The sequence below is a fragment of the Gobio gobio genome (assembly GCF_949357685.1).
Source record: "Gobio gobio genome assembly, chromosome: 18".
Taxonomy (NCBI): Eukaryota; Metazoa; Chordata; class Actinopteri; order Cypriniformes; family Gobionidae; genus Gobio; species Gobio gobio.
The window spans coordinates 11,979,690-11,996,398 of NC_137111.1; the positions used below are offsets into that span (position 1 = coordinate 11,979,690).

The window sequence follows — 16,709 nt, forward strand, 5'->3', positions numbered from 1 at the left end:
ACGACTACAATGCTGTAGAGTAGATCTGACTGGGTTGGTGAGGGGGTCAGTCTGCTTGAAGAGAGCAATGAATCTCTGTGGCACCACAACAAATTATTCCCAGCAGGTCAGGAGAAGTGAAGACATAGAGAGGGGTATGAATGCAGACTGTTAACTCTGTGCACTGTAGAGAGAATAATTTACATCTCAGTGGATTTTAATAACAGTTGGATCATGACACGCTGCATTGGAGCAGCTGATTCAAACCCTTAATGTTGTCTGTGATGTTCTGTACTTTTGAGTGGGGTGACCCATGTTGAGGAAGATAACTGCAACCCGCCAGGCTACAAGATACCCATAAGGGAATAGGGATGGAACGATAAACCACGATAAAATGTACTAACGGTTAGTAATATCGTTTCAAATTGAATTATCATTAAAACCGTGTTTGACTATCACAATTTTGAAAACTCGCGCTAAACCCTGTCCAGTCAGCATCAGTCTGGTGCAGGCGTAGCGCGAAACATTGTTTTTTGAATGAGAAGAAATGGCAGAAGGCAGTGACAGCGGTGGGAGATTTTTCAGCCTTCTAAAAGGACCACATCTGAGGTGTGGTCATTTTGGCTATTACAAAATTTAATCGAAGATGGTCACCCTGTCTGCAGAACATGCACAAAAAAAAGTCGCTGCTATAGGGGCAAACACTTCAAATCTGCCGAGACGTTTTCGTGACCACCCACTGTTATATAGCGAACACAAGGCAAGTGGACTTTGACCTCAATACCGAAACTACGTCTGGGAAATAATTGGACACAAAGTTTTGAGTTTAAATATTTTATGAACGTGAAGCTTCCACCTAGAAAAGTTTGCAGCAAGGGGCTTTGAGCCAAAGACGAACGAACAAGTTCAGACAAGACGAGGGTGACATTTGACACTCCACATAAATAATTACGGGGACATATTGAATTGAGATTAATGTTTGAAATCTTACCTGTTTATAAATCCATTTTGTACAGTATACAAAACAATCGTACCAGACAATATGATCACAAGAAGCTAATAATTATAGTAGTATTAATAATGAAAATCCTCTGATTTCATTTTCGATACAATCAAAAACGGAGACGCAAGTTGCATTAGTGAAATGAGAGAGCTCATCCATTGTGAAACGTGGATGTGCGCTGTTATAATGCGTTGCTATTGACGACGGCCATTATAAGGAAGGGAATCCCACCGAATAGAATCTTGCTTAATAAAGTGCATAGAGCTGCTTGTTTTTTGTTGTTTTTTGATTTTCAAATATAAAACTTGTTGAAATGTTTTCAGTGTGTGCATCTGTTCTTTTTGAACACTTTCATCTCATTTGAACAAAACCGTGATCATTTTGATAATTGTGATAATTTGGGCCACTATAATTGTGATATGAAATGTTCATACCGTTCCATCCCTATAATGGCATAGTTAAACTTTTTTTTTTTTTTTTGCTACTTTGCAACTTACAAACTAAATAAATTACAGCGTTTAAGCTATATAATGGGGCAGTGTCTTTTTAATTAAATGACATCTAAAATCAGAACAGCACAATCTCAATTAGGATAACTGCATCTTACTAGAACAAACACTGTCAATACAGCTATAAAACAGAAAAGATCCTGAGTGATCATTGAAATAAACCATTTGAATGAACCAATTTGCTAAAACGAATCTTCCAATATTAAAGCTAGTTTAATTACTGTGTATTTTAAATTTGTCTAGATTCTGTTTTATGATTCAATACAAATTAACATAGAACTTTAATCATTTAATTCATCTTTTAAGCTGTATTTCATTTAATCAATGAAGTTGTTCCACACCTGTTTAAATTTCTTCCTTCTGCTGAACACAAAATAAGATATTTTGAAGAATGTTGGTAACAAACCGTTGATGGACTCCATTGACTTCCTTAGTATTTTTTTCCCAATATGGAAACATTGACTGTTTGGTTACCCATATTCTTCAAAATATCTTCTTTCGTGTTCAGCAGAAGGAAGAAATTCATACAGCTTTGGAACAACTTGAGGGTGAGTAAATAAAAAAGAATTTTTCATTTTTTCCCCTTTAAGTATACTTGATTATGTGTAGTTCACAAAATTGTGCAGCTCGTTCACACAGAACATGTAGACTTCATATTTAAATAGCAGTCTTAGTTTAGTATTCACAGAGTCAGACACCAATGTACATCTCAATTTTTATCTTTCAATTTATTAATTCCATTTTCATGACTGGATTCCGCAATTCTGTCCGCATTTTCTGCATAGTGGAAATAATAGGGTCTTAATAAAACTACAGCCCTGCATATGCCCCTGACAAATGCTCTTTGAGCCGTGGTGCCAAAGCCGCTGACCAATCTATCGTCCTGCTCATTTCTATGTGAAAAGGCAGCTTTGAGGCAGAAATAAAATGGTAATGCACTAGCCCCTTTAACCTGCTGGTCTCAAACCAGGAATTCATTGTGTCGAAGCTGATACAAAACAAAGCTAGACTGCATAAAACTAGTTTCCCCCCATTATAATCACTGAAGCTGTCTGCACTGGAAATGCCTGATGTGTTCAGTTGACAGACATCAAGTTCGTATGAATCACATTGCACAGAGGCTCCAGCCACTTAATTTTACCTGTCTCTCTAAAATGAAACAATTTTATTTACTTAGTATTTATGAATTGATTGCTATGAAGTTTATGCGAGCATAACGAAAGTGAATCAAATTTGTTTTGATGTTAAAGGGGTCCTGAACTGCATTGTTTTATAATATTTCCTGTTGTGCATTTATAATGTTAGTACGATTTTTACATCTACAATTGTTAGAACATAATTTAGAAATAAAAGGCATTTTTCGTGCCCTGGTTTTAGCCCTCTGATTTGAACGCTCTGTTTGAAGGGGCGTATCTGCTGTGAGACTTCAGTGTAAACGCCCACTGCTGTGATTGGCTAACATCTTTGCATATGAAATAGCTAAGAATAACATGTGGAATTCTCTTGAAAACTTTTAACATGTTTTTGCCATTACATCTCTCAAGGTTAACTAATTGTGAAAACTGTTGATTATAGCATCATATTTAGATCTATTGCATTATATTTAGATCGTGGCATGAAAGGTTGCAGTGATAAGCATTGTAGCCGATCACAGACATGGTGAGCGCATGAAAGCAATGATCGCGTCATTGCAACTCGATTTCTGCACACTTACGAATGCTTTCATCATAACTAACAGTGCAAACACAATGTAGAAAGGAGATTTGTTGATTGTTGAATGTTATTTGTAGTCCATCCTGTATTGCTCTTTTCTCCTCGTCATCTCACTAACACGCCAGTGGGCGGGGCCAAAGTTGCAATAATGAAGTAGGTGTTGAGTCTTTCACCTATTTAGGCACATCCTATAACAAGTCATTCACTGGGCTTGGTTACAATAAAAGGAAACAAGGAAGCTTTCCGTTCTGAAACTTACAGGATATTATTGTAGTATGATGACCTCGTTATATGTTAAAAGCTCAAGAAAAATTGGATTTCTAATTTATTTCCAATTTGGAATTGGAAATTAGTTCATGACTGCTTCAAAAATAGGTTCTTAAAGGGTTAGTTCACCCAAAAATGAAAATTCTGTCATTAATTACTTACCCTCACATCGTTCGACACCTGTCAGACCTCCGTTCATCTTCGGAACAGAAATGAAGATATTTTTAGTTGAAATCTGATGGCTCTGAAAGGCCTCCATTGGCTTAATGGCACGGTTCACTCTCAAGACCCTTAAAAGGTACTAAAGACATCGTTACAAAGTCCATTTCACTACAGTGGTTCTAAAATAACTTTATGAATCGGCGACAATAGTTTTTGTGCGCAAAAAAACCCTAAATAACGACTTGCATAGTGATGACGATTTCAAAACAAGACATCATGAAGCTTCGAAGCGTTATGAATCAGCGAGTCGATTCAGCGGTTTGAATCGCCAAATTTCAGCAGTTTGGCGGTTTGACACGCGATCCGAATCATGATTCGGCTCACTGATTCATAACGCTTCGAAGCTTCATGAGGCCGTGTTTTGAAATCGTCATCACTATATAAGTCGTTATTTAGGGGGTTTTTTGCGCACAAAAACTATTGTCGCCGATTCATAAAGTTATTGTAGAACCACTGTAGTGAGAACGGAGGTCTGACGGGTGTCGAACGACATGAGGGTAAGTAATTAATGACAGAATTTTCCATTTTTGGGTGAACTAACCCTTTAACACTCATAAAACCGTAGTCAAGCCATTTATGTCACCATTCAGCTCTGAAGTCAATGGAAACATGGGCATAATGAAAGTGAATCAAATGACTTTGGATGTTAAAATAGATTCTTAAAAGATTCTTAAAAACTCGCAAGATTATAGTTGCATCATTTATTTCATCATTCAGCTCTGGAGTCAGTGGAAACATGGGCCTAATGAAAGTGAATCAGATTACTTTGGATGTTAAAACAGGTTCTTAAAACTCGTAAGACTGTAGTTATGTCATCATGCGATGGAAATGTGAGAAAAAGAAAAAAAAAAAGAGTAGAGTCCATCCACATGAGTGGGCTGAGTGACACTCTCTAACGACTTCAGTATTTATCATCCAGACATCAGATCTCACTGCAGAGCATCACGGACCCCCTCAGACTCATTAAACATAACGACTGCAGTAATGAGGCAGTATATAAATCGGATGCTGCAAGCCCCTTGGTGAATACGACTTCCAAAGAGCTCTGGACCAGCTCTGGATCTGTCTACGGGACAGATGCACTGACATTAAACTGTGATGTGACGTCTGTCCTGCTGTTCGCTCTGGAGAGAGCATTTATAACTTGACCTGCTGGACAGTTCTAATGCTGCAGTAGTGTGGTTTATACTCCCATCATTCAACAAGGCCCTGTGGTTCCTCCTTACTGTAATTACAATACTGCCCCCTGCTGGCCGTCTACTCCCCTACGGTCCACATAAGTCCCTTACACACTCTAAGCACTCCAAGGGCTCAGTTCAGTAGTCAGGGCACTGATCAGGGAGTCAACCATTTTAAGGACGGTCTCAATCGCAGAACGCTTCCAGGGTACTGAACCGTTCGCTCTCTGAAAAGTCCCACAATGCACCATGAAAACCAGGGAGCATCGATGCTTGTCCCTTAATGGAAGTTCTGAAGCGCAAAACATAAATCGCGTGAGCCAACTCGCTACACATAACGACACGTGATAGATGTTTTTAAAAAATAGAAAGCATTATTTTATTGAATTTCAGCATAAACATACATCCAGGGAATGAGCATAATGTACACAATCATAATCTAGCTAACATTTATAATGTATTTACGGCTGAATTTTTGCACATGTATGTAACAAGCAAAGTATTTATCATAATTTACTTTAAATGGCATTACAAGTAGTCAGAAAGATATCCGCTCTGTTGTTGTTGAATGTTGAGGACAATGAGGACGTTTGTCACATCCCTGGAAATAGAGTCATCAGTGTCCCAATCCTTATCAGTGCCGAATTCGTGAACAAGATATATACGGATTCATGAGCTTGGGAGCTAGGAAGCTGCTTGAGACGCACCCCCCAAGTCAAGTCACCTTTATTTATATCGTGCTTTTTACAAAACCGATTGTTTCAAAGCAGCTTTAGAGAGATAACAGGAAAATAATGCAGCAAAGTTTGTTTTGGCTGTACAGCAGCTCTAGGCGAAAATAGTGTCATAGTCCAGTTTAAGTAAGTTCAGTTATGGTTCCTTTCTGTTGTAAAAACTCTGGAGAAAACAGTGATGTCATCGTCCAGCTCAGTTCCGTTCTCATACAATGGTGTCAATGCAGGCAGATCAATAATATTGTTGAATATTTAGTGTCCCCAACTAAGCAAGCCTAAAGCCAAAGGTGACAGTGGCAAGGAACCAAAACTCCATCAGATGACAGACTGGAGAAAAGCACCCTGGGAGAAACCAGGCTTAAAAGTGCTTGAGGAGTTTAAAGGTCCCATGGCATGAAATTTTCATTTTATGAGGTATTTCAACATTAATATGAGTTCCCCTAGCCTGAATATTGTCCCCAAGTGGATAGAAATGTTGATCGGTGTAAACCCGAGTTCTGGCTGTCTCTCTCTGCCTTTGAGAAAATGACAGCCCAGACGAGCCAATCCTGAAGCCTCCTGGTTTGACGTCCAAGCAGGAGCGGTTTCCTCCCTTTCCTCCGCCCAGAGAATCTGCCACGCCCATGCGAGAGATCATTAACGTTACTTGTGAACGAGTGAACTGGCAGTTTCTCAGTGTTTGGATGTACAAATGAAAATAGAAGTCTTTCTTCAGTTCCTTCTGATCTGTGATCATTGATTTCTGATGTGTAGCTAATTATTTATTATTCGTGCACACGCTGTGGCTTCTCTCTCTCCCGACAGAACGGTGTTTTCTATCTTGTGAGTCAGTGTTTTGTACGTCCTCGTCGCGTCTATCTGTTCTAAAATGTGCATACAGTCTTTTCTGTTTGACATCAGCAGTAACATCTTTAGAGATAAACCTCACACACGCCGAAGCTCGGCCTTCAACATCCCCGACCCCCAGTACTGCATCTGGCCCACAGCGGAGGCACCAAACGCGGCGTGAGATTAAGCAGAAGGGGGGTAAGCGTGAGGGTATCTGGGCTAGGCTAGCCAGCTTTCCCCACAATAAACTGGATTACATTCGATTACAGCTGTTGTGTCTTTGTTTGCGCTGTGTAACGTTACTCAATGCGCATCACTGACGCTATTCATATGATTGGAACATATCTAGAAATAATGCTTTAATCAAACTTACTAACTCGTTCATCTCGCTGTAATGGTACATTGCATGTGTTACAAAGTTGGTAGAATAATGATGAAGAGGACTCGGTGTGACTGGGACTCGTGTTTATTCAGAACTCTCAGATACAAACACAATAAACTCGCGCTGACAGACAACGCTCTCATAACTCAGTAGTTACTATAAATAACTTTGTTAGCAATCGCTCCGTCTCCGTGATGTCCTGTTCGCGAACGAATCATTCTTTTGAATCGGTTCTTTTTAGTGAACCGAACCAGTTCACCAAATCGGACTGAATCGTTCTAAACGGTTCGCGTCTCGAGTCAGCGCTGATCCATAATTTACTAACTTTCTGACATGAGTGACAGCCCCTCTGACTAGAAATAAACTAATAACCTGAAGTATATTCTAGTAACTACAACAGTTCACCCTGAACTGAGACATGCTGAGAGAACTGATGAGAAGTGAACACAGGTCCATCCGTCTCTCTGGCAGACTCGTGCCTGCTCGTGCCTCGTTAAACCACGCCCCCTCCGCTCATTTAAAATGCAAAGATGTCAGCCAATCACAACAGTGGGCGTTTTTCCTGAAGTCTCACAGCAGACACGCCTCTTGAAGCAGGGCAGTCAGCCACAGGGCAAACAGCAGTATAGAAAAAATGCCTTTTATTTCTAAATTATGACATTTTATGATGTAAAAATCATACTAACAATATAAGTACACCTCAGGAAACACTATAAAATAATAGAAAAATGCCATGCCATGGGACCTTTAAGAAACTTGCTTGGCAGTTGTTTTTTGAAGACACAGTTCAAAATCATCCAAGGGGTCAAAAATTGCCAGTGAGGTCTAAGTTTTCCTTAGACCAACACTGAATGGCTAAGCAAAGCATACATAAAAAAAGCCTGTGTGGTTTGGTTACTACACAACTAATGGCCACTTCTTTTGCCATGTGTCTGCAGACGTTACAGTGGTGTATCAGAACGGTTTGCCGGTGATCTCCGTACGTCTGCCGTCCCGACGAGAACGCTGCCAGTTCACCCTCAAACCTTTGAGCGACACAGTAGGTGTCTTCCTTCAGCAGCTGCAGGCAGAGGACCGGGGCATTGATAGAGTGGCCATCTACTCTGAAGGTAAAGTACATTACTGTGGTTGTTTTCTTTGCATTACAAGATGATTTGTCTGTGGATACCATGTATATAAGTACAACAAAAGTCTAATAACTGCCTAAAATCTGTTCAATAAAAGTATACTTCAAACAGAAGTGTACAGACAATGTAATGCTAACAGAGTTTTCACTTTTGGGTGAACTGTCCCTTTAAGAATAGTATTGTGCATGTACACTTTCATTGTTCGTAGTTCGCAAAATTAAATTACTTTTTTTTTTTGTAGTTTAATCCACAAATCACAGATGAACTTGTGGCTTTATCTGAAGTGTTTAATTGATTCTACATCTTCTAATCTAATTGAGGAACAAGAATCATTTGTTCTCTGTGCAAACTGCATGTCTGCTCTTTTTCAAGCTCAATTATTCCCGTGCGAGAGGTGCTTGAGCTTTCTCTTGCCTGTGAGATGAGTGAGAGTGTCTTTACCGCACTCTGTTTCACCTCAGATTGGAAAATGCTTCTTTTCCTGATGAGCATACTACGCAGAGCGGGGAACCTTTGTGATAAGCATTTAGATTGTCTCTCGTATTACACAACCATTTCAGAGGGAGGATTGCAGTTAAAGAGGCTGCATACTTTCACACACCTCTAATTTCCCTCTCCTTCTCTCTCTGAAGATGGAGCAAGGATAGCGTCCTCTACAGGGATTGACATTTTACTAATGGACAGCTTTAAGCTAGTCATTAATGACACAACACACCTGGTGCAGCCGCCCAGGAGAGGTGAGTGCGCCCTGCTGCATTGTGGGTCATTATGTGCAAGACTTTGCAGAGGAGTTTTTGATATTCTGTTGGCATCCATTGCAGATCTGCTACCGCACGAGGAAGCAGACCGATTGAGCGACGTCAAGCTCTTGGTGCAGCAGCTCTACAGCACCCTGCGCATAGAGGAGCATCAGCTCACCAAAGAGAGAGAGCTGGTTGGACGACTGGAGGACCTCAACTCGCAGCTCCAGCCCTTGGAGAAGGTGTGGTGTTTGGCTTAATGTCACGTTATGATGTCAAAATATGTCATGTTAACATCAAAAGTGTATGCCCTCAAACTGAAAGTTTTTTTTTATTTTGCACATAAAGAACAGAACGTAGACACACACATTGGCGTGTCTTGTTAAAGTCGTTTCCAACTCAGAGTAAACAAATGAACAAAAAGGTAACCGTAAGAAAGTCGCAATTTTAAGAAACGATGTATTGCAAAAAAAGTCACAATTACAAGAAACAAAAGCCCTATTCAGACGGTAATTGTTTCTCACAGGGACGTAAGGTATTTGCAACATTTAAAGTGACGTGAAACCAAGTATGGTGTCCCATTTTCGGAATTTTTACTCTGCATTTCACCCATCCAAGTGCACACACACAGCAGTGAGTATTGAACACAAACACAGAGATTAGTCAGTGATTTTATTTCCGTCCAAATATAAAATGTCACTTGTTTCCCCCTCTGCATAAAAAAAAAGTTTCTATTTTTCCCGCAGTTGTGTTTTTTCCGAATTGCGTGGTATAAAGCTGTAATTGCAAGTTATGGTAACACTTTTATTTTAGGGTTCAATTCTCACTATTAACTAGTTGCTTATTAGCATGCATATTAGTAGGATATTTATTAGTACTTATAAAGCACATGTTAATGCCTTATTCTGCATGATCATATTCTACATTCTTAATCCTACCCAATTAGGAGTTTGAGGCAAAAGTCTTAGTTAATATAGTGAATGTGTTTCCCATACTAAAGTGTTACCCAAGTTATAAAGTTAGAATTGACTTTTCAGGAAGCCCCGCACCCCTTAGTTGCGGACACTACATTTTTCAACTAAACATCGAAATAAATCGAATTAATAAACTAAATTAACCATTTAAACTAAATTACTGATCTAATTATTGATCTAAAGCCCACACTGTCACTGTATGATAATTGAAATGAACTGATGACATCAGCGTTTTTTCCAGAATGGCTATACAGCTGAATAAAATTATGCTCCATATTTTCCTGTTTAACACTGTAAAGCTGCTTTGAAACAATCTACATTGTTAAAAGCGCTATATAAATATAGTTGACTTAACTTGACTTACTGTTGCTAACTCAGACAAACAAACGGAGTTGCTAACAGTCTTACAATGACAGCTGTCAGTGTGAAAACGTTATCCCAAGATCATTGTGGACACAGATTGTAGCGTATACCCCGTCTGAATGATGGCCAAACTTTACTGATGGTTTGTGAAGTTTATTACATCGTTTTTCACTCAAAAAAAAAAAAAAAAAATCCCTGTCTCATTAACGGACATTAACGTCTCATTCACAAACTCTCACTCTCTCTGCGTTGCATTATCATTATCATTAACATACACAGCAAATTATACAAAACACTCATAAAACTAACCGTAAACAAACATACAGATCGTATGCCTTTTCGGGGGTGCTAACTGTAAACGTATCTGAAAACAACTCGGATAAACTGCAACTGCGAGCTCTCTTTCACTGCCCGCATTGCTCCGTAGACTATAATACCCATCAAAATAGGAGTCCCTCCTTAGTAAGACAGATAATGCAGACCTTAAACATATCTTAAAAAATATGGAACAAATATATAAAAGATTTGAAAATAAATATGGTGGGAGATTAATTTGGAAGCAATGGTTTACAGATCACAATGCAAGCGGGAGAAGTTACGGTCGTCACGAACACAGATGATCAACATCCAGGATCAACACTGTTCATGTACCGCAGGGTAAAATTAAACGAATTTACATTTAACCAGTATAATATGGAGAGATGCACTGATGTAGACTTCGTTTATGTGTTTTTGACCTAAGTTACACCGTTAACGTTACATGACGTGAGAACAGTTAAGTTATTTCGGTTTGTATGTTAGCACTAACTTTAATCGTAATTTAACGAGACTATGACAACCAGAAAAAACTCTCAGGATACCTAGAATCAGTTTTACAGTACCCCAGACACATCATTTAACCATTTTTGTAGCATAAACACTAGGGGTGCACCGATCCGACTTTTTCAGTCCCGATACCGATACCGATGCCTGGGCTTTGTGTATCTGTCGATACCCGATACCGATCCGATATATTGTTGAATTAATAATAAACTGTATATCTTCCACCTTATACCTTCCTTGAAGAGACTAAAGGCACCAGACTTTACTAACTAAACATAACTAAGACAAAATAACAGATGTATGTAAGGTGTTGAATTCTTATTTATTTAAAAAACAATTGTGCATTCAAATCTAAAATAGAATGTAATCTAACTTCTTTAAATAAATAAAATGTAGCAGTGGAAACAAAAAACAGTGTATTGGTCAAACATACAATAGTAATCTGACAGTTACCAAACATTTTTTACACTACAGATAATTGTTTTGGTATATAATCATATCAATATTAAAAAGTAGCATTACAAATTAACAAATAGTCTAATTTTCTACCATATGCAATTTAATAAAAATTTTCAGCTAGCTAATAACAACTTTGTTCTGGTTTCACCTCACTCCAGATTAAATGATTGTAGGCTAGGCCTATTTATTTTACTACACATTGTCAACAGAAATAAGATGAAATACTGTTGATAATTAAAAATAATTCTTACTACCCACTCTTGCTAAATTGGGTAAGCACACTTGTGTTCTCATTTCAGTTGCGTTCTGAGTAAATTAATAAACTGAGTTCATGAGTTCAGTGTTGGACAGATCAGTTGTTCTGGCCAGTCGTTAAAATGATTCGGTTCAAAGGAGTCATTAGGTCACGAATCGGACATTAGCAGACGCGTTGTGTGCGAATCCCGTCTGTTAGAACATCGCGAAAGATGTCAACACACAGAAAACACTTCATAACTGGATATAATTTGTCTCCCGCTTATTGAAAGTATGCTTTATGTCAGCTGGTCAGAGAAGAGTCAATGTTTTTTGAGCGCAATTCACACCCAGTGATAATTCAAGGACAAAATTGTCCGAATGTGTCACGTGCAACATGGTTTCGGTCTTCCAAGCTTTTGATTTGGATTAATATGTGAAATATGAGAGCGAACACTGATTTGAAGACCCAGAGAGCGCGCGCGGGGGAGGAGCTCTCAGATCGGTCTCTCTGTCACTCAGTCACAAGCGCAGCATCTGTTCTACATCACTCGTAAATCACAATAACTCATCAAATTAGGCTTTGGCCGTCAAAAAAATGTCAATGCAGGAAAGACCCTGACTTTGCAGTAATACCCTCGAAACAGCGACGAACTAGTTGGCGTGGCAAGCGTGAAATATCTCCTCCACACAGCCGACTCTCTGGCTCGCTCCCTTCTAGCATGCGACACACGTGAAGCTGACGAATGACGTAGGTTCTGCTGCGACGGAAAAAAACACCTGGATCGGCTTGTGGATCTGTTAATTTTTCCGATCCCCGATCCAGCTATTTTGTCAGTATCGCGGCCGATATCCGATCCTAATATCGGATCGGTGCACCCCTAATAAACACCATCAAACCGATGAGAGCTTCGGATTTTCCAATGTTTCTCTATGGCACTGGAACCTAAAGATGTCCGAGTTCCGGTCCCAGCGCAACTGATACTCAACTGCCATTGGCTCGTCAGCGTTCAAGGGGCGGGGCTTACCGATAGGTCAATTGTGAGATATAAAGTAATTGCAAGTTATAGGGCCCTATCATACACCCGGCGCAATGTAAGTGTCTTTTGCTAGTTTCAGCCCGATGCAGTTATCATTGTCACGTCCAGCGCCACGTTGTTTAAATAGCAAATGCACTCGCGTCATCTGTTCACCCATGGGCGTGCTGGTCTGAAAATGAGGTGTGTTCAGGCGCATTGTTGGCGCGTTGCTATTTTGAGGCAACAGAAAACTATTTTTTTGAGTTTTTTGTTAATTTAAAGGACGCGTTAGTAATATGCGCATATAGGCAGGTCCACAATGTGTGCACACTCTGCTTATTACACACACGGGATGCGCAGCAGCACACAACAAATTTTAAATATTAAAAACATGTAAATAGTGAATCCTCCATGGTGCAAGCGCAACTGGCTTTTAAAGGGAATGAGAGATGATTGGTTTATTTCACGTTACACCCAAAACACACCTAGAACGCCGACCATTTTTTCCTTGTTAAACTAGCAAAAATGTGGATTCGGATACGTCCTAAGTGCACCTGCGCCGTGTGCTTCAGACCATGTGCTCAGATTCTTAAAAAAGGGTAACAGGGAGATATAAAAGCACAATTACGAGATATAAAGTCGCTACTGCGAGAAACAATCACAGCTGCCAGATTGTCGCAGTAACAGTTGTTAATAGCAATGTGTGAAATAAAGTCACAGATGGGCGATATAGTCAATTACAGTTTTATTTTTTGTACTCTGTGGCAGCAACAGGCTTCACATTTTTTTCCTGTAAATGTTACGAAGTTAAGAAAAGTTTAACTCTATGCAAAGTAGCCAAATGTGATGCGACAGCGGAGCTCTCATGATTCATCTTCTGTCAAAGAAAATGAATGTTACTGCAAGCAGTTTCCCTGATTCGTCTCTGCCCACATGCAGAGATGTAATAAAAAGTAACATATGCATTATGAACTGCTGATGTTTGTGTACACATAGTCTTTTGCCTGCATTATGTGAATTTGCAGCATAGTGACAAGATCAACCAACATCTCATTTGTACTCCATTTCTTATTAGTTCCACCATCCGCTGAACCGCACACACAGGATTGTGGGATATCACAGGCAGCAAACATCTGAAGTGATACTAACACTTTATCTGATCACAAAGACAGCTGATAATTAAGCCGAGTCTAATTGCACAGTAGATTGGGTGTGTGGAATAGAGGGTCTTTACATACTGTGAGCTGCATAAATACTGCTAATTTTGTAATTGCAAAGTTTTGTTAAAGCCAACTGAGACTTGCCTTTGGGGTCTTTTATGAGTGTGTGTTCTTCCAGCATTAGAAGTGGACAAAACTAATCTAATAATGCAAACAACAATTTAATTGAAAGCATTGACAGCTCCACTGACTCTTCAACGGACTGGTTTCTTTAGCATTGTATCTTTCTTTCCTGCAAGGATAGCAAATTAAAAAGACATTAGAGAGTGTGCAAAATAGACTAAAATAGCAACAAAAAAATGCTTCTAGTTTAAGGAAAAGAAGTATGTTTCTGGAATTAATGTGACATAATTTGGATTTACATTTACCTATTTGGTAACACTTTATAATAAGTATTTAATAATAATAAAGTATTTACTAATCGTTTTTTAAACTATTAGTTTATAGTTAATTCGTAGTTAATATATATTGTAGTCTCAAAATTGTAATGTTATATTTATGTTATATTTCAATTGTAATAGGCTAAATACAAATAGTCAAGTCAAGGCAACTTTATTTATAGAGAGCTTTTTACAATGCAGGTTGTCTCAAAGCAGCTTCACAGTGTTAAACTGGAAAATAATGCAACAGAATTTGATTCGGCTGTACAGCCGCTCTGGGGAAAACGCTGATGTCATCAGCTCATTTCAATCATTATATCATATAGTGACAATGTGGGCAGATCAGTGATTTAGTTGATATAGTTAATTTAGTTTACTAATTAGATTTATTTGGATATTCAGTTGAAAATTGTGTGTCCCCAACTGAGCAAGCCAAGCCAAAGGCGACAGTGGCTTGCTCAGCAAATAGTGAGTTCTTCATTCATTGTAACACAATTATTATTGTTTAATTAGCTCATATGTAAAGAGTTAGATAAAGGGATCATGGAAAATGGGAAAATGTCATTAATTAAGTATACAGTTTGTACAGTTTAAAAACCATTACACCTATGGAGTCTCTGTAAACCACAAATGCCAACGTGTGTGTGTGTGTGTGTGTGTAAACATTTTAACACTGAATATGAATGCAATTAATGTCTAAAGGTTGGTTTAAAGCACTTAATCATTTTCACATTTACCATGACCTAATCTAAAGTGTAGATTCGGAAAAGTTAAAACCGCGCACGCGAATGAGCCATCAAGGCTTTAAAACGCATGCAAATAATGAACTTTTGTGATTGTGAATATCTATAGTGTTCCGTAAATATAACTCCACCACTAACGTGTGATGTGAATGTATGTAGCGTTGTTCAGTATTGGGATGAAGGCAAATTATAGAATTTGTAGAAAAATTATTAATTAAATGCAAAACCGGAAAAAAAAACGCAATTCAAAAGCGCGTATTGAACCGTGAATGCCGTACCGAACGGTTCAATATTATATTGAGAATTGTGGCATCCCTACTATCTATCTATCTGTCTATCTATCTATCTGTCTGTCTATCTATCTATCTATCTATCTATCTATCTATCTATCTATCTATCTATCTATCTATCTATCTATCTATCTATCTATCTATCTATCTATCTATCTATCTATCTGTCTGTCTGTCTGTCTGTCTGTCTGTCTGTCTGTCTGTCTGTCTGTCTGTCTGTCTGTCTATCTGTCTGTCTATCTGTCTATCTATCTATCTATCTGTCTGTCTATCTGTCTATCTGTCTATCTGTCTATCTGTCTATCTATCTATCTATCTATCTATCTATCTATCTATCTATCTATCTATCTATCTATCTATCTATCTATCTATCTATCTATCTATCTATCTATCTATCTGTCTATCTGTCTATCTATCTATCTATCTATCTATCTATCTATCTATCTGTCTATCTATCTATCTATCTATCTATCTATCTATCTATCTATCTATCTATCTATCTGTCTGTCTGTCTGTCTGTCTGTCTGTCTGTCTGTCTGTCTGTCTGTCTGTCTGTCTGTCTGTCTGTCTGTCTGTCTGTCTGTCTATCTATCATTTTGGATGTTTGTTCTAATGTAATCTTTTTTTCTCAGGTTAAAGAAGAACTGAGTAAGAAAGCAGAACGCAGGACTACTTGGGTGCTGTGGGGTGGGATGGCTTATATGGCCACACAATTTGGCATTCTGGCACGGCTGACCTGGTGGGAGTACTCATGGGATATCATGGAGCCGGTCACATATTTTATCACCTACGGCACAGCCATGGCTATGTATGCTTACTTTGTGCTGACACGTCAGGTGAGCAACTCAGGCTCTTTATCTCTAGAAGATCTTGCCCTAGAAGATCAGTGGAATTTCATAAGGTCCCTGTGAATACACAAGTGCCTCAGCAGGAGGAGATCCGTCTGACCTCTCTGCCGTTGTTCTCTCACACAGGAATATCTTTACCCAGACGCCAGGGACAGACAGTACTTGCTGTTCTTTCATAAGGGAGCAAAGAGAACACGCTTTGACATAGAGAAATACAACAAATTGAAGGATGCGATTGCTGAGGTAAGCTGGCACACGGACAAACATCATCACTCTTTTCAGTCTCTTAAAGGAACAGTTCACCCAGAAAGGAAAACTGTCGTATGTACTTGGTAGACATGGTAATTTGTTAATATGGTTTATCTCTGTAATTAACATGTACAATTTTGTACCATAATCAATTAAAAATATAATGAAAAATTCTAGATAACGTATTAGCATTGTTTACATATCTCTAAACTCATGGTAGCTTAATCAGACTTGCATTTGTATGAAACAAAAGAGACTATACTGCCATTGTTCTACAGTGAATATGAAAGCTGTTTCATAATAAGAATCATTATTATTAATTGAGCAACAATAATAATTGATAATAACCGCACATCAAATCGGCACATTAGAATGAATTCTGAAGGATCATGTGACTGAATACTGGAGTAATGCTGGCTTGATGAG

The 16,709-nt window shown here is 38.7% G+C and overlaps 1 protein-coding gene across 1 annotated transcript in view; it reads left to right on the plus strand.

Annotated features, from left to right (window-relative positions):
• The window catches only part of mcu (mitochondrial calcium uniporter), a 134,754-nt gene that overhangs the window by 111,609 nt on the left and 6,436 nt on the right, over positions 1-16,709 (plus strand). Inside the window, exons 5-9 of the mRNA XM_079843148.1 lie at positions 7,754-7,924; positions 8,575-8,679; positions 8,764-8,924; positions 15,819-16,022; positions 16,161-16,277. Of these exons, the coding sequence (XP_079699274.1) occupies positions 7,754-7,924; positions 8,575-8,679; positions 8,764-8,924; positions 15,819-16,022; positions 16,161-16,277 (758 nt within the window). The remainder of the gene's footprint in view (positions 1-7,753; positions 7,925-8,574; positions 8,680-8,763; positions 8,925-15,818; positions 16,023-16,160; positions 16,278-16,709) is intronic.